Here is a 21397-nt window from a genome sequence, read left to right on the forward strand (position 1 = left end):
GGATGGCCCGGCCCGGCGCGGGCAGCGCTGCTGGGCCCCTCACGGGCGGGCCGCTGGCACGGCGGGCGGGGCTGGGCTGGGCGCCGGGCCCCGGCCTGGTGTAGCCGGGCAGTGCCACGTTTCACACCCTGGCACACTGGCTGCGTACTGTGTGGCAGCGAAATCTGCTGTTTACTCCCAAACTCCGTCCAGCTCGCTGGTATTGTGCCTCTGCACCTGGGGAGCACACAGGTTAGTTATCCTGGTGACTCGGGGGCCCGGTTGTTTTAGCCATCATACGGAACTTTGAGGACTGGGACTGTGTGTAACCTAAAGTCACACTCTAGTATCAAATGCTTTTTAATATTTTGCTCACTGCAGTTGTTGAAGTCTACAATTTCCTGACGACCGCCGAGTGTAGCCAGGTGGGCGTCAGTCTCCTCCCAAGCACCAAGTGCCAAGATGAGAGGTAACAGCCTCAGATTGCACCAGGGAAGGTTTAGGTTGGATATTAAGGAAAATTTATTCATTGAAAGGGTTGCCCAGGCCTGGTACGGGTTGCCTATGCCTGCTATAGGCTGCCCAGGGCAGCGGTGGAGTCACCATCCCTGGAAATGTTCAAAGAAACATGGATGTGGCACTCCAGGAAATGGTTTAGTGCTAAATATTGTGATACTGGATTGATGGTTGGACTCAATAGTCTTAAGGTTCTTTTACTACTTAAATGATTCTGTGATTCTCTTGACTTGCTGTCAGAGACCCTTGACTTCTGGTAACTTCCCAGTAGCACATGGCAGTGGGTGAGAGTAGGAGAGGAGGGTGGCATCTTGTTTTTCACCTCTCTGTCATCCTTTCAGCCCAGAGGAGCAGACCAGCTGCTCTTCGTGGGTGCATTTGGTAACCAGTGCCATCTCATCACCTCAAGACCATTTCTCTGCACCCAGTCTCCTTCTTAAATCCTTGGCATCCCTTTCTTAGGGTCTTGAAAGGGAAAAGGCAAAACTAAATTAGTGTTAAGCTAACATTTTGTTGAAAGACTTTTCCTCTTTCCTGAGATGCTTCTGGAAGGAGTTGTCATGGACACATACAAGTGGTTTGATCATCAGATCCAAACCTTCCAGGTTTCGGTAGGTTTCGGTTGCCAGCTTTCCTGTATAATGTTTATGAAAATCACCCAGGAGTTTTACAGGAAGTAGCAGCTCATGTTTGCACTGCACAGCAGACACCACTGAGGTTTCTGAAATGGATGTTTGCAAGTTCGGTGTTTTACAGAGAACATCAGAAAGTTGCGCTGGGTTTCGTGTCTATTGTATTTAAATTTATCTCCTTAATGATTCTGTTTGTTTTCTTGATAAACTTAGGAAGGCTTTTAAGGCAAAAACAAACTAAGGATGAAACCATAATAAAGATACAGTGGTGTCAGATACAGTGTCCAGAGTCCTTATGTAAATATTAGTGGAGTTATTAATTGGGAGTGTGTACCTACCTGACTAAAGGTGGTTGACAGCTCCCAGGGCCCAGGTGTGGATGAGAGTGCTTGCATGTTGCTGCGTGGCAAGGAAGGACTGATCTCAGCCTACAAATTTGAAATGCAGCTGTATTTATTAATTTAGTGTGATAAATATGAAGTGGCAGTGCAGCTCCTTAGGGCCCTGTGGCTTTATCCAGAAAGGCAGTGAAAGTAGATAATGAAGAAATGTATGCAGGGGATTGTGACAAACAAAATCCTGTTTGATGTTTCTTGTATAGAAAGAAACATTAGGGTTTTTATGCTAAAAACAGTTAAGCAGAAACAAAATTACAAAGGGGTTTTTGGCAACCAGTATAACTTGAAAGTTCTGGTTTGCGTTGTGCCAGTGACAGCTTGCTAGTGACAGCTTTCAGGGGCCACATACCTCACCACAGGCATATAAAGCAAGAGTGCAAGGGTTTGTCCAACATTCTGGCTGCTGCCAGAGTCTGTTGGGAATTCCTCTTCCATCTTCCTCTTCCTCTGTTGGGAATTGTGTCTGACAAACTCCCTGTTTGAAGAACTTACAAAAGGGTGTCCCTGATGTTTTTTCTGCAGGTGCTCTAGCAGACAGTCTGGCACCTTATGGTCATGTATGATAAGTTTTTTTTATGAGCCTTGTTATTTCCAAGAGCAGCATGAGAGCATCACATTGGATGGGAGAAGCATCTTGCAGGTGCCTTAAATGTCATTATCTGACTTCATAAGTGATGGAGAATTTATCTTCAGTGATTTATTAACTTTAAGGCTGTATTTGATTAAATATCCATCAGAGCTTGACTTCTAAATGATTTATAGCCTTCTCCCTTTGAAGGAGAGAGGCAGTAGGAGTGGCCAGTCAGAACTTCTGATTTGTGTAATTTCAAGTGGATGAGTCTTTGAAAGCACATGGCAGTGTTATGTTTCCCTAACAGATAGTTCAGCTTGCTAATATTAGGTGGTGGTGTTAATTTTATTTTAGCTATTTAATCTCTGGTAGGAAAATGAAATGTATGGAATTTTAAAATGGCTTATTAATAAGTGCTGTGGTTTCTTCTGTGTTATTTTATCTCTAGATCAGTCGTATTGTCATCGGCTGCAGCATGACATGTATTTCCTTACAAGCACTAGCCGACTGAATGAGCAAGTGGTTGATAAAATTGTTCTTCAGCTTAACAGAGTCTATCCCCAAATTCTTACCAATGAAGAAGCAGAAAAGGTAATTTGAGGAGTTTTGCTGTGTCTCTGACTGTTGTGTTGCTTCTGTGGGTCACTACTCCAGCTGCCCTCTCTCCCCTCTTCCTGACACAACTCTTGGTGCCACATGCAGCCAGCCTGCCTCACGTCCTGTTTGCTGACCAGTTGTGTCTGGCATCTCATGTAAGAGGAGCAGTCACAGGGCTGGCAGGTTCCCTGTGCCAAGTGGTCATGGGAGAGAATGCTCTCTTCAGTAGCAGTTTAATGCCACAGTCCCTGCCATGATCAGGGGCGGACAATTGTGCAGCCAGTCCATGGGCAGGAGGGCACCCATCCTGTGACCATATGCCTGGAGTGTCTGTCTCCTCCCATAAGGTGGTGTGGAGTGGCACACCAAATGATTTGTGCTGCATCCATCTCTGCCCACAAAATCATCTATATTAGCTCAATCAGTTTTGGTAACCAATTAATAATTTTAAGTACTGGTGGAGAAGTGGGGGGCTGTTAGTCCCAGTAGTAAGTGTGAAGCTGTGGGAAGTGGGTGGAGTTAATAGTATCTTGCAGTAGTGCCACCATGTGTGGAGGAAGGCCACCCTCCCTGATGTGAAGCTTTCAAAAATGGGTAGCTCTTTTTAGGGAGAAAAAGCTTCTAATCTTGTGTGGAGACAAATTAAAGTCAGTTAAGAGCTTCTGTAATAGTTTGTCGTTGCCCTCTGCTGGCTTCATGTCTGCACAGAGTTTTGGCATATCAGTATTTTAACATCAGGAAAAATAGGTCCAATTCTACCGTAATCAAACTTCATGGGGACAATTAGTGTTTTGTGGTGTAGAGCAGAGCTAGATCATTTACTGAGCTAGTCTTGCTACCTTCCCTCAAGAGCTTTAAAATAAACCCATAATGAATCTGAAACATGATTTGTGGCAGGAATGAACTGCTTTTTAATGGATTCAGGCAAGTTTGTGTCAACTTTATTGAATGTTTAGGAAGCTTATAATCTCAGCTGTATCTGGTAGACCCTGTGGGAATTTTGTCAGCATAAAGAGTATTGTGTAAAATCTGTGGCATTCTTGTCCCCCTCAAGCAGCAATTGTTCCTAACTCAGTAAGCTACAAAGGTTTTCCACTGTGCTGCAATGAAATATGGTGTTTTGCTGAGTATGGCTTTGGATTTTTTTAAAATAAAACGGTTTGATGTGTAAGGCTAGGGATGCTTTTTCCTTCTCCTTGTAAAGTCTCCTAATACTCATTGCATTTGGCACTACAGAAAAAAGGTATTTCCCACTGCAACTGTTTGCCAGCCTGAGTAACAGGAATTTGTGCCTGTTGAACTAACAGCAGTTAATTGCCTGGAAACAATAAAAAATCATGAAATACGAATTCTTGGGATGATGAATGCTCCAGTACTGGGACTAGGATAAGCAGTATAAAGTGCCTTTTTGGGGATCATTACTAGGCAGCTAAGGGCAAACTTGAAAGCATCAAACTTTATTTCAAATTATACGATTTGCTGAAATATTCTATCTACAGCTGCCAGAATTAAACTGTAGAATAGCAAGTGGCAGCTTGGATGCAGGGAAGACATCAAATGCAGAGTGCCTTTCACTTGATTGGGACAGAAAAAAGCAGAAGGAGAGGCAGAGACAATATGCTCTCCATCAGGCAGTGGAGCTCAGGGCTTTGCAGTGCATGAATATCCTTTTTAGGTTTCCCTTTTTGATCCATTCTTTTAGTAAAATCAAAGAAGCTCCATAACGAAGCTACATAACTGGCATAGTGATATAAAATTGATCTTTTAATCTCTCTTTTGTTTTAATCTCTTTTCTGATGTGTGCTTTTCTCTTGCAGTTCAGGAACCCAAAGGCATCACTCCATACCAGGCTCTCAGATCTGTTAAAACACCTCCAAAAGAAAGGAGACAGACACTGTCAGGAGTTTTACAGGGCTCTGCAGATCAATGCTGAACAGCTGTTTAATGACCTGCCAAGCAGAAAAATCTTGAGTAAGTTGACTTGTACGTTGACTCAGTTGTGGATTTCCTCACCAGTGTATTACAAAACCTAATTTCAGATGCAGTGTAGGTCACTTAAACAACTTAAACAGGTTATAAATAATACAAATAAACAAGTTACTTAAATAATTTTTGGGGTATACCTTAATTCCTTCTGACTTAAGTTTTCCAAAAGCTGTAAGGGGATTTTGTAATGTAAAATTGTAATTTCCTTCATTTTGTCTTTCATTTTGAAAGAAGCAATTTGTATCTACCCAGCACAAAGTGGTGGAGGACCATTTTCTTGCCTGCATGTGGAGGCTTCAGTTACCCCACATCCATTAACTGAACCCTTTTGAACTGGGGAAGTCTGGGCCCATCCTGCCTCAGAATCTCAGATGAGCCCCAATCCCAACTGATTGAGCCTCGCAGCAGCTTGAAGGCAGTGCTTTGACCTGATGTTCACCTTGCAGAAGTTGTGCACTTTGAAGAACAGGCTCTTCAATCAAATTTTCTTTGATCTATCATTTTTACTTTGGTAGAGGTCAAGAAACAAGTTTTTCTGCCAGGCCGACTGTTAGCAGACAGCCTTTATGAATTAAGAGCAGTTTGAGAAGTCTTGGTGTAGTCACTAAGAAGAAAAATTTTATGACTGTTTTGATATTTAAGAGTTGAAGCTTTTTTAATGTTCAGTAGCACATTTTACAAGCCGTTTTTGAAAATGTGTCTTTACAAGGAGACTTGGATAGGGTCTGTGGGATGTTTTCACTTTTAGCTAGAGCAGAAATGTGCTCATCCTTGCACAATTTATGTGGTTACTCCAAGCTTTCCTCAGGTAGCCATGAGTAGGCAGGGTTAGGGTTTCTCATGTTCAGACTCTGCATAGCAAATACCTGTGCTAGAAGTGCTTCACTTAAACATACAGCTCTTTGTGGCACCTGAAAACAGTTTTGCTGCTGCTGCAAACTGCTGACTTCAGTAACCATAAAAAGTCATTAAATTCTCTGTTTTCTTGGTACACTCTTTCACGTTACCATCCTCAGAAGGATGAGGATAATTTAAAAAACTGAGTTAAAACATTACTGTGTGCTGAGGTTCGGCAGTTTCTTTCTGTTGACCTAAGAAATAAATATTGAGATGATTGTGTTAATATGCTTGCTGCTTCTTAGAGTTTGGTAATTAAAACAAATGTCTGCATTCTGGATTGAATGGAGAAGAAACATCTGTGCAGCTTTTTAAGCTAAAACTGCAAACACCTTTATGCTTCAGGAAAAGCCCCTTTATCGGTATGCGATATGAAACTTTTCATTTGAGTGAACTTGGACATTTTCAATATTTAAGGCATTATCCTTCAGACCTCCAACACGCACAATTTGTTACTTGAATGTTACTTCTTGGAAGTGCTCAAGGGCTGTTCAAGGCCAAGATCTGTGGGGTCCTGAGCACTCTGGTCAGTGGAGGGTGTCCCTGCCTATGGCAGGAGGTTGGAACTGGGTGGTTTTCAGGGTCCCTTCCAACTCAAAGCATGGCATCATTCTGTAATGCTCTTAGCAGTTGTTAAATTTAGCACAAAGCATTTGCAGAACTGATACTAGAATTTGTAAATATGAAGAGCAAGGAGAATCACTAACATAGGGCTTTTCTTCTAAATGCAGGCTGAGCTGAAACAAGCAGCATTACAAACACCTGGAGAAATTATCAGTGAGGACATGGGGGAACCATGGATGGTTCATGGATGAACTTTGTAGTTCTGTAATAGATTATACTCAGCTACATACATAGGACAGATTTTTTTCAGCAGAGGAAATCCTTTCAAATATTTGTTTTTCATTTTCAAGACAGCTTTAAAATTCGTGCTAGAACAAAATTTCTTTGCCTGAAGTGTAAATTGCCAGTGAAGTGTCTGGTAATGTCTGAACATTCCCACTAGAGGGGGGGTAAGGCACATGGTATGGGCAGCCTCGGAGCTGTTGAAACAAACGGGAGTTTCCAAGGGACTCGGAAAATGTTTCTATTTCTCTCCATGCTGACATAGACTTAAAGGGTAAAGGCTCGGATCAGCCCCACGTAGTGATAGAAGTGGCAGAGATTTGTCTGTGCCCTCCTGTGCAATGTGAGTATTTCCTAGCTGGAATTTCTAGGAAGGACATCAGCTCCTCAAAGGGGCAGGCTGGGTGAGGCTGTTAGGGGCACACTGAGCTCGTGGAAGCTTTGCAGCAATCCTTGCTGCTCCAGTGACTCTCAGGCTTCACAGCAAAGGGCAACAGATGCTTCTGTCCTGCTCCAGAGCCATGCTCTGTCCCCACATTGAGAGGAATATCCTTAGCAGGGGAGATGAGTGTTGCCCTGTTGCTGCCTGGGTGGACAGGGCGGTTTTTGAGGCATCTGTCCTACATCCTGGTGTCATGTGAAAGAAGTTTAAACCAATCAGTCTTAAATTTTTCCCTATTGACAGCCAGATTCAGAACTCTTACTTTTTTTCCTTCCCTTTTTTAACCCTCCTAGCCCTTTGACAGTTGGACTTGGTGATCGTAGAGGTCTCTTCCAACATTTATGATTCTGTGATTGCATGACTACAGAAAAGTTTGGCTAAAACAGTGTTGCACGTCAGTGATGTGTTATGGAAAGTCACTCTGCCATGTCTGGTGACACCTGTGCATCCCCCTTCTGCAGACAGCATATTCTCCACATCTGTGTGGCAAAGGCAGCTCTGAAAGGGTCTTTCTGCCCAGACTGGAAACTACTGAACATCTTGTCCTAAGGCCAGCCTCCTTTTCTATTAGAATTTGCAGAAAGCTAGAGGCTGAAATTACTTGTGCCAAATGTTAGCATGTAGAACCTACAGAGTTTTAAAGAAGCTGGGCATGTGTTCAGCTGAGACCTGCATTTAGTAAATAATCTACACCAAGAAGTTTTTTCTTTGTGCTTTACCTGCTAAATACATCAATGCCTGGAGATTTGCTCAAGAACAAAGAATAGTAATACATTAAATTATAGAGGTGTTTTCAGATTAGTGCATCTGTTAAAAAAGAGTTTGTATGTATTGCAATGAAAACTACAAATGAAAACTGCAATGAAAACTTCACTGGTGTTGTGAAGGATGATCTCCTGCTTTCCTAACTTAGGAAAAAAGTGCAATGTTATTTATGTGGTCAGTGCTTAAGTAGATCAGAGGTGGGGCTGCATCTATTTGTAGTTGCATTCAGGTGGCTCTGTGCCTTTAACTCTAGCAATGGTTTACCACTGGAGGGGTTAATACTTCATTGGTCAATATTGGATATTTTTCTGAAATGTGGTGTTTTGCACCATTTTGCATGTGCTGATTATGTTTGTTTGCTTGAGCGGAATACTAACTTTTCGTGTGTTGCTTTTATTTCTAGAAACCCCAGATCCCACAGAGATAGACACTGACAAGGAGCAATATATGCTAAATGACAGGGGTAAATAAATCATACAGTGTCACCGGATGGAATGGCTTTGCAGATTATGATGCAATTTATTATATCATGTAGTTTGCACTGCATATAACAACTACTTTGGCTTATGATGTCTTTATTGTCACAAGTTAAGTAGAATTAATGGAGGAAAATGTACTGAGTTACTGTTGAGGAAACCAGTGCCAGGAAATTGAAGAGACTGTAGAGTTTAATCAATATTTACAATGGTATTACTTACACTATTACAGCTAAGCTCTTAATTTCCTGCGATTTCTTCAATACCTGAACAGTAAGGTCTATTCATTTTGCATAAGGCCGTCAATAACTTTTTGATCTGACTTTCTTTTTTTTTCAATTTTTTTAAAGTTCTCAATTTAACTACAAGTCATTTGAAAGCAATGACAGAAAGGAAGGAAAAGCTTAAATATATTTTCCTTAGGAAAACATATTAATTAGTTTCACCTTCCTCTGTTCAATGCTAGATTACAGAGACAAATATTTTTTTCATGGTAGGATATTTTGAAAAGGAAGATCTCAAATAAAGTTGAAGAATTCTCACCATTTATAATGAACTATTGTATCATTGAAGTTCAGTATTTTATTTAGAGATTTAGATACAATAATGAGAGATTCAAAACACCTTCTGTGAATTATGCCTTTTTTGCAGGTTCCTGAGAGAAAACTGAAATAAGTAGCAGAAACACTGTTTTTAACTCAGTGTATATTTTTGTCTGTGGTGATGGTGTTTCTGTGAATATTGAACCAAATTGCTGTTCAGGCTTTACACATTGCTGTTGCTGTCTGCAACCTAACAGTACAGGATGAACAGAGAAAGTGCTTGGAAATAAGAAAATGAAGTAGTTTTTTTTGGGGGGGGGGTTTGGAGGGTTTTTTTGTGTGTGTGTTTTTGAGGGTTTTTGGTTTGTTTTTTTTTCTGACCTGGCCTCAGACTAGAGATTGTTTGGCCACTAGCCACCCTCCTTGGGAGGTTACTTGCCAAAGAGCAACCAAATCTGTGCTCCTTTGCTGTTTTTCCAATGTCCTTGTCCACGCAGTCAGCTCCAGGAATTCCTTGAGGCAGTACACTTGTCCTCAAATTGAGAAGTGTAGCTTAATTGTATCTACAAGTATATGGGTTATTTAATTGTATCTTTGTTTCTAGTGACATAGTAACTATAAAAGAGTATTAGGTAAGAAAGAAGCAGATATAAATCTTCATGCTGTTTTGTCAGTGGATAAGTATGAATTAGAATGGTTTTACTGAACATCCATACTGACCATCACCATTAAACTGTGTGTAATTCTAGGCAGGCAGTTTCCAGGAGATTTGGTTTGGATACTTCTCCTTAAATACCATAGTCTGTAGCTGGATAAGCAGAGGGGAACAGGCAATGGTGGCAAAGCAACTGTAGTAAAAATTAATTGACGCTAATAAATGTGCTTCACAGTACATTAGCTACAAAACATACAGAATTGTGAATATGTTAGCTTCATTTGAATATGCTTAATTATGCATATTGGTAGCAATTGGTGATTTGTGAACTGAGCTTAACTTCTTCTGCTCTGCTCTGTCTCAGTGTGTTTTCTTGCCGTTTTCTGTAGGCCCAGTGTTTTTCCTGGCGTGTTTCAGTGTGGCTGCAGGACTGGCCCTTTTCTGGTATTGCTGTAACTCAGGTGAGCAAAAACTCAGGACCCAAAACCTTCTGGCTCCCACAGCCCTTGGGAGCTGTTGGAAGCCTGGCCAGGGCTGGGAGATGCTGGCTGGATTTGCTGAGTTCCAGCAGCTACAGCTGTCCCTGTGCTGCTGGCTCTGGGTGTTACCTCTAACGCCCTGTGTGATTTGACAGTCACCTGTTCCACACCATCCAGTGCTGTGCTCGGGGTGAAGCTGCTGCCTTCCCTAACTGATCAATCTCCTCTTCCTCTCTCAATTGCAGCACTGAATCTGAACAGATTCCTTGTTAGCCTCTCTTGGCAGTTGATTTCTACAAATTGAAGGAAATGGGCTTTCCTCTAGAGTTACTTTCAATTGATTTTTATTTTTTGCAGATGCTGCTTTATAGCTAAAATGAAATCTAACTGTGTTCACTTTCTCTTTTTCCTCTTCTCATTCCATTTTAGAAACGCAAGTCATAGGAAGAGCCAGGAGAATCTTGGGTTTTTCTCCTATTATCATAGGAAGACATGTCAGAAATATTTGTATGTTGTATTTGGAGGACATGTCAAGAAATTAAGGAAAAGCTTTCTCTTTGCTTGACTGTACAGTACACCGGCCAAAGGAAGCCAACAGTGCATAAAAATGTCCTGTACTCATACCAAAGATTTTATCAATTAGCTTAATCAATAACTGCCTTGCCTTCAGATGTATTTGGAATTTCAGCTCTAAATGTCCTTCTTTATGGGAATGGACCGTTTATTTTTGTAAATGCTTGAAGTATTTATTGTTTGTATAAAAAATATTTTTATTACAAGCTTTAAAATGATCTCTTAAGTGAGCATGGGTCTGAAGCCATGTTTGCATATGTGTTTTCTGTACTGGAATGAAGGATCACAACTGTTTGAAGAACTCTGGCCTTCCTTTTATGAGAATTAATTTTTAAGAAAATAACTTAAACACAATCACTCAAAGCCCTTATTAAGAAATGGATCTCCATCTCAGAACTGTTTTGTCTAGACCCTTTATAGTCACTGCCTGAGCTCAGGTGGGCACTGGCACCTGTGAAAAGTTTATGGAGGCCAGTTTCCTTGATGTGTGCCTTGTATTCATTGTGTCTTCTGATTCCCTGTTGGTGCCTCATCCCAGTCTGCCCTGTTCCTGGTCTCATACAGATGCTGGCCCTGGTTTGAATGCCCTGGAGCTGGTGCAGGCTGCATCCCAGCCCGTGGGGTGTTCCAGGGAGTGGAATGTCTGACCTGAAGCACTTGCGATTACCAAGAAAGCGTTCCAGATTCATTTAGCTTTCCCTTTCCCAGTGAAGTAAAGGGAGGCTCTGCAGAGAGACTTGGACAAATTAGAGGGCTGGACAATCACCAACCCAGTGAAGTTCTACAAGGGAAAGTGCTAGATTGTGCACTTGGGATGGTACAACCGTGGATGTATGGACAGGCTGGGGAAGGAGATGCTGGAGAGCAGCACCATGCAAAGGGACCTGGGAATCCTGGTGGATGGAAAGTTGGATATGAGTCAGCGGTGCCCTGACAGCCAGGGGGGGCATCCCTGTTCTGGGGGGCACCAGGCCCAGCATGGCCAGTTGGGCCAGGGAGGGGATTATCCCTCTCTGCTTTGCACTGGGGTGGCCTCACCTCGAGTGCTGAGGGCAGTTTGGGAATCACAATATAAGAAAGATATTAAACTATTAGAGAGCTTCGAAAGGACACTTCCAGGGATGGGGCAGCAATAGCTTCTCTGGGCAACCTGTGCCAGGGCTGGAGGAAGAATTCTTTCCCAGTATGGTACAGGAAAATTTACTATGGCTAGGGCTGTATTTTCCTCCCTTCCTGAGGTTGCTTGATATGAGGATGTCTCTCAGGGAAAAAAATGGTCCAGAATGAGCTATGCCAAGGGTTAGAGCTGGAAGAAGGAAGAAAAAACAAGTCTGGGTTCATCCTAGTGTTAAAGGACCTAACAGCAAAGAATAGAAAACAATCTATTCCTTCATTAGTGCCAGTTATTAATTTGAACAGTGAATGTAAGGCTGCCTATACAATTGGCATGTGCACAGGCTGGGAGACATTCTTAGAATATTTTTCTTTCAGGAGCTTGCTTCTCTGCAAGCACATCAATGCATCACATATGAACAGCGATAATTCCATTTTCAGCTCCTGGAGGAAGCACATGTGCACCTGCATGGGAGTCAGGTCCTTCTGGGCAAACAGTGTTACAGACTTGGGAATAAATCGAGCAGGGTCTTAGATGAAGCTGTTTAGCTGCAGAATTCTGGTTTTCCTGGCAAATCAAGAACAGCTTGGCTTTCGCTGGTGAAACTGTGCTGGCATTAATTTAGAAATGGTTCACACTTTGTGCAGGGAAGTTGTCCTGGCTGGGTTGTAGGTGGTTCCATGCTGAGGGTGGAGGTCATCCTTGTGAACACTGTGGCTGCCATGCTGTAGGCAGGAATTTATACAGGAGCTAAGCAGGTACTGGCCTGAGCCATGGAAATGGTTAAGGCCGAGTTCAGGACTGTCTGTGTGCAGAGAGTGGGAAGCAAGTGATAGATCCTACAAAGAATTTGCACAATTCTGTTTGAAGCCAGACTGCCATTTAAAAGACTTGGTGAAGGATGATGTGCCTGGTGAGCTGGAGTGGGAATGAAATGATTATTCATTCTGGGATGCACTGGGCTACTTTACAGCTGCTGGATGGAGTTGCAGTTAAAAGTGCCTTTGTCAAGACAAAGTTATTCCTTTTGTTTCTTTTAATTGTTATTTTTTCCATATTGTAATAAATTGAAAACATTTGGTCAAAATGTGCCATTGTGGATGCTTTCCCCTGCCATTCTGTGTGCACAGATGTTACTCCATGTTATGCCATGCCTTGGCTGTGCTGGCAAGAATCAGTTTGCTGCACTTCACAGGGCCTGTGTCCTGTATTAATTTCTCTGAACGTGCATCTTCTTGAATCCTTTAGAAATTAATGTATTTATTTTTCTAATAGGGTGAAGTTGTCAATTGTATTGAAATAAAATCTGACAGAAGAATGCTGCTGTTTTTCTTGTAGTTAATGCACTGCTCTTCCCTGCAAAAGCACCCCTTGGTTGTTGCCCTCCTGCAGCTGCTGACCAACCCCTCCTGGGCTCTCGTCTCTCATGGTTAAGTTTTTCTGGGTATTTGCACCAGGATTTTTAACATTTGCACCTGATTTCAAAATTGCAGGTTTTTTGCTTAGCTTGTTTAGGGATCTGGAGTTAAAACAAGGCTCATCAGTTCAAAAACTGTGTCTTTGGGTTAATCCTTGATTTTGTGTCATTTTGGGAATTGCAAGGATCACTGCCCCTGAGGCCTTGGAGGCACGCTGGTGCTTGCTATAAAGGGACTTTGACACACTGTTCATTTGAAGTGCTACTTGGACCATGCAAAAGGGACTTCATGTAAGGAAAACCATGTAGACCATTTTATTACTGGCCTGTTTCTTTTGGTAAGGGGGAACTGCTGACCTGGGTGCCTCTGTGAGCATCCCACCAAAGGAACTTCTTGCTGTAGCAGGAGAATCATGGTATCATAGAACTGTTCAGGTTGGAAAAGAGCTCTTAATATAATTAAGGCTGATCTGGCACCACCACCATGTTCACCATTAAACCATGTCCTAAAGTCCCATATTGACATGCTTTTTAAACACTCGCAGGAATGGTGACTTCATCACTGCCCTGAGCAGCCTGTGCCAGGGGTGGACAGCCCTTTCCGTGAAGAAGTATTTCCTAATACTAAATCTAAATCTCCCCTGACACAACTTGAAACCTTAGGTAGAGTCACTAACCCACAGCCAGGATTGTATCTGTTGCTACAAGACTCTTTGGGGACAAGAAGAGCCCCAGAGCTTGGCGTTGGATTCTGTTGAACAGAGCCTGAGTGGTCATGGAGGAGCATCTCTGAGATAGCTTCATCAGGAGGAGAAATCCTCTTCATCCTGTGCCCTTCTGTGGACTGACTCCCTGATGAGTGGGAACTGGACTCCCCTCCTTGCCTGCTGGTTTGTGGCCCTTTGGGGAGAGGAGCAGCTGTTAGTGGGAGGCTGTGCTTGTGCTGGTACCTGTGCTGGGTAGCATGCCCCAACCCTCTGCTGCTGCAGGAGCAGCCTTGTGCCAGGCACCAGGTGAAGGGACCAGAGCATCACCAAGGTTCGGATGTGAGTGAAACAACAGCCTGATGAAACTACAAAATTATAGGATTCAGGAGAGGGGGTAATTTTCCATCCTCATCTCACCCACTGCATAGGGATGTTATTAGAGCAAATGGAAAGAAGGAATCGGAGGCAGGAGATGAGACAGGTATGCGGCAACACTGCTCCAGTTAATTCAGTACCATTGCTTTGGCATAAAATAATATTTTGGGTGAATCCTGAGCTGCCCCTGCCGTTTTGGAGCGCAGGCCACTTTACACTGTGGTCACAAGGAAAAGCTTTCTGCCATGGTGCTCTTGATAAATCCTTAACATTGTGTCTAGCAAAGCAAAGGCCTTTCAGACTCAGTCTGTGCTTCATGAACTGGTAACAGGTGAAGTTGGGTGCCAGCAGCCAGTGTGCCGCTGCACACGAACCCTGGATAAATCACAGAGACGTGTTCTCACAATGTGCAGCAAATCCTCTCTTCTCCATAGCAAAATATTTCATCACACTCAGGTGGTTTTTTGTTTTCCTTTTTAGCCTTGGTTTTAGCCACCCTGGGGGTCTCCTGGTGCTCCAGCCCTGCGGGTGCTGTCCGGAGGCTGCTCTGAGCCGTCCTGCGGTGCCTCACCTCCAGCCCCGCCGGCTCCAGTGACGGCCGGGACAGGCAGGGATAAATGCTGGCTTCCCGTGGCTGCTCCCTGCTGAACGCTCCGCTGCATCAGAAAGAGAGAGCTGACGTTGTTTCTCCTCTGTGGGCTCTGAGCTAATTCATTTTAAAAGCTCCTAGTGAAGGCTGGAAAAATGATGCCTGTGCCTCTTAAATATTCCTGATCCATAATGGTTGCATAGAGCTGGATTTTGTTTCACCTGTGCCTCTGGAACTGGCTCACAGCCAATTTAACATGGCTACTTTGCTCTGCTGTGCAAGAACTCTGTTCTGCCAGGAGGTAGGGAGATAACTTACATCAGATTGGAATCAAATTCAAAGTCTAGGTGTAACAGGTAAAATTATAGCAGAAAATAATACTTAATATCAATAGCAATAATTTAGATAGCAGTTTTCTATTAAAGAATTGCAGTGATATCTTTCAGGGTATTCCCAGGCCAGGAGCCCTGTGAAATAAAAGTGAAACTCATCTTGGTGATCTCAGAGTCAATAAGAAAACAAGTAGGAAGTAAATTCCTCATTCTGAGCTGGATGAAATTCAGCCCTGGATGAGTCTAGGCTGGTCCTGACTCTGGAACAATGAACAAGACACATCATTCCATCACACCCTGTGTCTGCAAGTGAAGAGGATGTACAAATTAAGCAAAATATTATCAGTGACATCAGGTTTGAAGACTGCAGGACCTCTGTGTGATAACCAGAGTCCCTTCAAGAGGCTCTGAGGTGTCCTACCAGTGCAGCTGTGGGGTATGGGGCTTTCAAAACTGTTTTTCTACTCACATGGAGAAGAAAGAATTTTTATGGAGTACGAAGAAGAACATTGACCCACACAGGTGCATTGTGGCTTGCTCCCAATGCTCCCCAGTTAGTGCACATCACACAGTTTGTGAAGTTCAGTCTTGTTCCCAAGTCACGTTGCCAGGATTTTAAACTCTGCAAGGGATGGAGAAGCCTGAGGGGATACAGTCATTTCTTTCCTGAGTGATGCTCTCCTTGGCATGCCTGGTGAATTATGTTTTCTGATCTGACACAGAAAAAAATAACTCCTATTTCAGGGTAAAGACACATAGTTGTCTCCCTCCATATCTTCCACAAGTCCAAAACAAATCTGAAACATAAGGCCTTCCCAAGAGTTTAGATTATTTTCATCCTTCATGCCAGAAATCTGTGGTAATGTTGGGTGGGATGAAACTGATTTATTCTCAAATATTTTTGGTACCAGTGAATATGTTTTGCAATGTTTCAGTAGTCCTGGTGTGGTACTTCCTAGCATGGCACCATATTTACACTCATTTCTCAACTAGTTAAAACTTGTACCATTAAAAAGGGAGTGGGGAACTTCTGGGCTGGAAGACTGGAAAGAAGAGGAGTGGAAAACATCAGGAAGGAGGCTGAATGAAAAAGGAACCTGAGTTTCTGCCATCTCTATTTCTGACAAAGCCTGACTTGCCTGATGAGGATCTATTGATAATTCTCTGTTCCTGACTGGGAGCTGTGGCACTCTCTTCTTGGGAAGGCAGCCAGGTTAGTAAATAGTTCTTGTTATATGAGAACCCAAGGGAATAAAATGAACCATGAAAACAGACCTTCAACAGACTGTGGAGGAAAAGTGAATTCAAAATAACCCATAGTATCCAATAGGAGGGCAGGTAATGTTTTGTCACCACCCTGTTAGGAAGTTGGATAATTATTGGTTATACATTATTTTGAAAAGATTATATCCAGTGTTTCACGCCCTATCCTGCACTGACACATCAGTAACCCTCCCACTGGCATGGCCATGGACTTAGGGGGATGAGGGGGATAATTTACAGATGGAGTCAGTCAAAAGTTGGACTCAATTTTCTTTGATATCTCTTCCATCCTAAATGATTCAGTGATTCTGTGACTTCGTTATTTCATACAGTGAAAATAATTTGATCAGTGTGAAAATAAGAAATTCTTGCCAACAGCTGGAGCCTTTATATACCACATTTTTTTCCTGTCTCTTTGCTGTAGATGTACTTCCGACAATATGTGTTTGCTTCCTGACATGCCCAAGAGTAGTCTGCTGTCAATCAGCTCGAGTTGTTCGGTCAGCTCTGCCCATGATTCTGCCCTCTCTGCCCTCCCACCGCTGCCTGATGTGTTCCAATGTCAGGATGGGAATACTCAGTGATGGGGAGAGGAGTGAAACTCCAGGTACAGCTGACATGTCACCCTGCAGCACTTGGATGCAACCCAGCCTCTGATGGAAACTCTGCCCTGAGGCCTGCTGTGACCATGTTGTTATTTATCTCTTCCTGGAGCACCTTCTCTCATTTATTTCAGTTTACTTCTTTCTCTAGGACATCTCAGCTTCTGTCTCTGGTTCAGCTTTGTTGATCACCTGTGAATACTAACAGGCTCCAGCAAGACTGCTGCAAGCATTAGGTGGTGGGGTCCTGGTGGTGGTCTGCCTCCCCCAGCCCCTTTTCAAGTTGCACCAAGATCTGAGAAATACACCTGGGCTCAGCTTCTCTTGGGCTTATCAGAAACACAATCTGCTCCAGGAACTGGTGCTGTCCAATTCCTCCCAATGCCCAACCTGACCCTCCCCTGGCACAGTTTGAGGCCCTTCTGTCTCCTCCTGTCCTTGCTTCCTGGGAGCAGAGCCAGAACCCCCTTAGCTGTCCCCTTCCCATCAGGGAGTTGTGCAGAGCCAAGAGGTTCCCCCTGAGCCTCCTTTTCTCCAGGCTGAGCCCCTTTCCCAGCTCCGTTCCCTTCTCTGGACACACTCCAGCCCCTCAAGCTCTTTCTTGTTGTGAGGGGCTCAAAATTGACCCCAGAATGTGCAGCACAGGGAATGGGCACTGCCCTGGTCCTACTTACCCACCTGGGCTCCTGTTCAGCCACCACCACCAGCAAACCCAGGGCCTTTCCTGCCAGTCCCTTCCAGCCCCTCTGGCTCAGCCTGTAGCTGCAGGGGCTGTTGTGACCCAAGGACAGGACCTGGCACTTGGCCTTGTTCAAGCTCAGATCACTGGCCTTGGATCCAGCCTCTCCAGATAAAACTATGGCCTGACACCACATCAATACCCCCAGCAACCTTAGTGTCATCTGCAAACTCACTGAGGGTAAAGAAGTTGTTAATTCATACAACTGAATGGCAGTTGAGGGGATACAGAAACCAGGATGGTGTTTTCTGCTTCAGCCTATTTTATGTAAGACTCAGCATCAGAATGAACTCCAGCAGTGACCTGGTTTAGAAGACAAATACCCAGTGAGTTCCAGTAAATATGTTTGTTGTCACCTGCTTCAGTAACTACAGCTATGCTGAAAATCCCAGCCCAGGCTATTCTGGATGCTGAAGGGACTAATGAGAAGGACCATGAGCAGTGCTCTCCCTGCCCAGAGCTTATGAAACAGGAGCAAACGGCTGACCTGGCACAAACTGCTCCTCACACAGCCTGGAAAATTCATCTCACTTCATTATTGATGACCTCTTTTTAAAAGAGATATTTACCTCCAACCAAGAACTCTGAAAAAGCACAGCAAACCAAAGAACGAGTCCAAGAATGAGTCAAACGTATGTATTTGCTGCCCCTCTGAGATACCTGCCTGCCTACTTTTAAAGCAGCACCTGACTTAAAAGAATAATAATCCTGTGATTAAATTATTTATACTTGAAACCAACTTGCAGATGCTTCTGTCTGCTAAAAAATACATGAACTCTGAAGGCTTCAAAGACTAAAAGTACAGATTTCACATCTGAGAATGTTTTGTAAATCTTATTTAATCACAATAAAAGACATGGGAAGCAGCATCAGAAGTGTGACAGCCACGAGTGGGCATGAAGAGTCCTACAGCAGTTGGTGCTTTGTGACAAACAAATACAGGAAGGAAGTTGTCCTGCATGCCTCAATCAGAACTTGTTCTGAGTTATGTTTACATTAGTACAGCCCACAAAATTAAACCACTGCCTGCTGGATATGAGTTAAATACATGTTACAATGTAAATGAAGCAACAAAAGACAAATTAGAAAATAAAAAAGAATATCTATCCCATTACTAATCACACGAGTTTGATCTGTTTTCTGTTAGTAATTCTTACAGAACATATACATGAAATCTGGTACATCAGTGGGCTTTGAGACATACCCAAAGAGAAAGGTCAGTAACAAAACCTGTAAATGGGATGAGACACATGAAGTCAATCTTCTATTCTTATGTACAAAAGAGCTTTTGAAAATTGATGCCAAGAAAATTGATTCATACAAATCTATATCTTGCATCTACATATAAGTGCAACCTAGAAAACTTAGATTGCAGGTATGATACTTTGGAAATAAAATTACTAAAATGTTTTTGTTGAAGAAATTTTTGCAACCTACACCATTATTAGCAATAGTGTATTTAGAAAAAGTGTAAGTCCCTGATCCAGCAGGTAAGAGGCTAGAAGATATTTATAACTCTCTATATATATCTAAAAAAAAAAAAATTAAAAACTTATTTTGCTTTTAGCCATAAGCTCATAAAAGGAACAAAACAGCAGCAATCAATGGGAAGAGAGAGAGGAAACTAGAGAGAAAAACTCAGTTCATTTTGCCATTTGAATTTTGCTGCCAGGCACTTGGTACCTTTACCTTAACAGGTAAAGTTCACCCTGGACCCTCCAGTTTACCAGTAGAGCCTAGAAAGGTGGCACTTCTACTAGAGATTCTAATAGAAATTTAATATAAGAAAGAACCTTTTACAATGAAGGTGGTGAGGCTCTGGCACAGGGTGCCCAGAGCAGCTGTGGCTGCCCCTGGATCCCTGGAACTGTCCAAGGCCAGGCTCGATGGGGCTTGAGCAGCCTGGGACAAGATGGAACAAGATGACCTTTAAAGGTCCCTTAAATCCAAACTACTCTATGATTCAAATAAGTACATATAATGCACAGAATAGCACTTCATGGTAAGAAACCATTAACAATTAGGTGATTTGTGTCTGTGCATGAAGGACAGGAAATTTCAAGTGTGTCCAGAAGAAACAATACAAATGATTACTTGTGAACAAAACTGGACAGAAGAATACTGCTTGTTTCTGTTTGTCTCATCTTTCCTTTAGCTAGAGTGGGAAAAAAGCAGAACAAAAAGCTGTGCAAAAGCAGTTATTTTACACACTGCAAAGGAAGAGCCCTGCTGGGCTACAGAGTACGTGGGCTTGGTACCAAGCAGTGAAATAAAGGACAATGTGACCATGCCAGAATCAAAGGCCTGACATTTCTTACCATTGTGGAAATTGCCACAAAAACCAAAGGCATATAAAAAGAAAAGTCCTGTGAAATGCTATCAGATGATATTTCCTTGTTTCATGAATTTATGTCACTTCTCTGAAAAAAAAATGTTTATTCAGAAATTGAAATGCCAACATTCCTGAAAAACAGCATCCTTGGGGCAAAGCTAACCTTTTCTTAGATGTCAAACAATTTAAATATTAACACATGGGAAAATTTCAGGTATACAAGTGTGTTGGAAGCTTGAGAAAGCTGCTTGGTGTGTCCAGCTTCTTCAAATTATTTTTCTTTTCCCACTGTGTCCAGTGTATCTGGCTCAACTGCAAATGACATCTAAAATAAATGCTCCAGGTCTCTGAAACACAAAGATATTGATATTTTAGTGATACAGGAATTATAGTAAATGACACATTTACTTTAAAGTGGGAATTAAGTTTTCTGGGGAAAAGGGTGCACAATAGTAAAGGTGAAGCCAGAACATGGTGGCCTGCCACTTCTCTCAGGGTTTTGAGGAGACTGTGACAACAGACTGAAAAATACTTATTTTTTAGGTTACATTGAGATGACCAAATGTTTTTAGCAAGGGCAATGGGTACAAATGCAAACAACAGCTGTAATGTTCCAAAGCAATACAGAACTTTCACATTTAACAAGTCTGCAGCAAAAAATAGGTTCTGGACACCACATTTGGCTGTTTAATTAGGAAACTGCATGTGTGAGAGCATGGAGGCAGGAGCCCACAGCTTCTGGTTCTGTTCTGAGCTTCCTTACGCCTATTTCAGATCCTTGTCTCTGCCTCTGTCTCTGGTATTTTGTGTGTTTTGTCCGGTGAAGGCAGCTAAAATTCCAAAAATCTTTCATGCAGCTCTCTTGGTTTTCCCAGTGTAATTTTGGGGTTAGTACTTCAGTATTGTGTTGTAGTGTGCAGTTATACTCTGTAATACTTTGTAATAATTTTGGTTTTGTATCCCCTTATTTTCCCAAATGGTGTACCCCTTTGTGTACCCCCTTCCCTCTACCTGTGTAATCATTCTCCTCTGTCGAGATCATCCCCAAATCCCCGCCCTGGCTCTCTGTCAGTCACTCAGCATCCCATCCCCTCTATCTAGAACTTTCGGTCAAAGTCGTCGAGTGATTAGTCCAAGGCCAGGTGGCAGCCCCCCAAGTATTATTTTATACGCTATCCCAAATGTCCATCCCTAAGGTTGCATCCCTGGAGGGTCTTTATTGGTCAGCAAATGTATCTACCCTCGGCTTCCTCCCTTTTGTTTTACTCTGAGCAAGGCGCCCACTGAGGAGTGGGGCTCCTGAGGAGCTCTGAATAAATCCTGGACTGGCCCTGTGCTGACTGTCGGCCTTTTATCCTCTACCGATGTCTCCAGTGTCTCTCCTGATGCAAAGGCACTAGCCCAGCTGCCCTCGGTACCCTCGGGGCACCAGAGAGCATCCCCCCGCCGCTGTCGGCCGCTTTGGGGCTGCCCCCCGCTGTTGTCTGCGGACCTGGGGCTGGCCGGGGTTCACTGGGAGGCACCCCCAGACAGACGGAGACAGTACTGCTTTAACATGTACTGCTGGAGTCAA

General features: G+C 43.1%; 2 protein-coding genes across 15 annotated transcripts in view; one reads left to right on the plus strand and one right to left on the minus strand.

Annotated features, from left to right (window-relative positions):
• The window catches only part of CARD19 (caspase recruitment domain family member 19), a 21343-nt gene extending 2725 nt beyond the window's left edge, over nt 1-18618 (plus strand). For 2 of the 11 annotated variants that reach the window (XM_039703348.1, XM_039703352.1), the window contains exons 2-6: nt 2545-2687; nt 4511-4664; nt 8033-8092; nt 9692-9763; nt 10211-12786. In XM_039703348.1, the coding sequence (XP_039559282.1) occupies nt 2545-2687; nt 4511-4664; nt 8033-8092; nt 9692-9763; nt 10211-10323 (542 nt within the window). In that variant the 3' untranslated portion in view covers nt 10324-12786. Of the gene's footprint in view, nt 1-30; nt 232-426; nt 449-2544; nt 2688-4510; nt 4665-8032; nt 8093-9691; nt 9764-10210; nt 12787-14447; nt 16102-16575 lie in introns of those variants that run through there. The other 9 variants (XR_005626900.1, XR_005626902.1, XR_005626901.1 and 6 more) reach the window with 9 other exon arrangements.
• The window catches only part of NINJ1 (ninjurin 1), a 16049-nt gene continuing 12967 nt past the window's right edge, over nt 18316-21397 (minus strand). For 3 of the 4 annotated variants that reach the window (XR_005626906.1, XR_005626905.1, XM_039703356.1), the window contains one exon: nt 18316-20171. Coding sequence is in view for 1 of the 4 variants with exons in the window: in XM_039703356.1 (XP_039559290.1) it covers nt 20035-20171 (137 nt within the window). In the remaining 3 variants the exon portion in view is untranslated. The remainder of the gene's footprint in view (nt 20172-21397) is intronic. The other variant, XM_039703354.1, reaches the window with a different exon arrangement.

The sequence above is a fragment of the Passer montanus genome, unplaced genomic scaffold (assembly GCF_014805655.1).
Source record: "Passer montanus isolate IOZ18808 unplaced genomic scaffold, ASM1480565v1 scaffold162, whole genome shotgun sequence".
In the NCBI taxonomy this organism is placed as follows: Eukaryota; Metazoa; Chordata; class Aves; order Passeriformes; family Passeridae; genus Passer; species Passer montanus.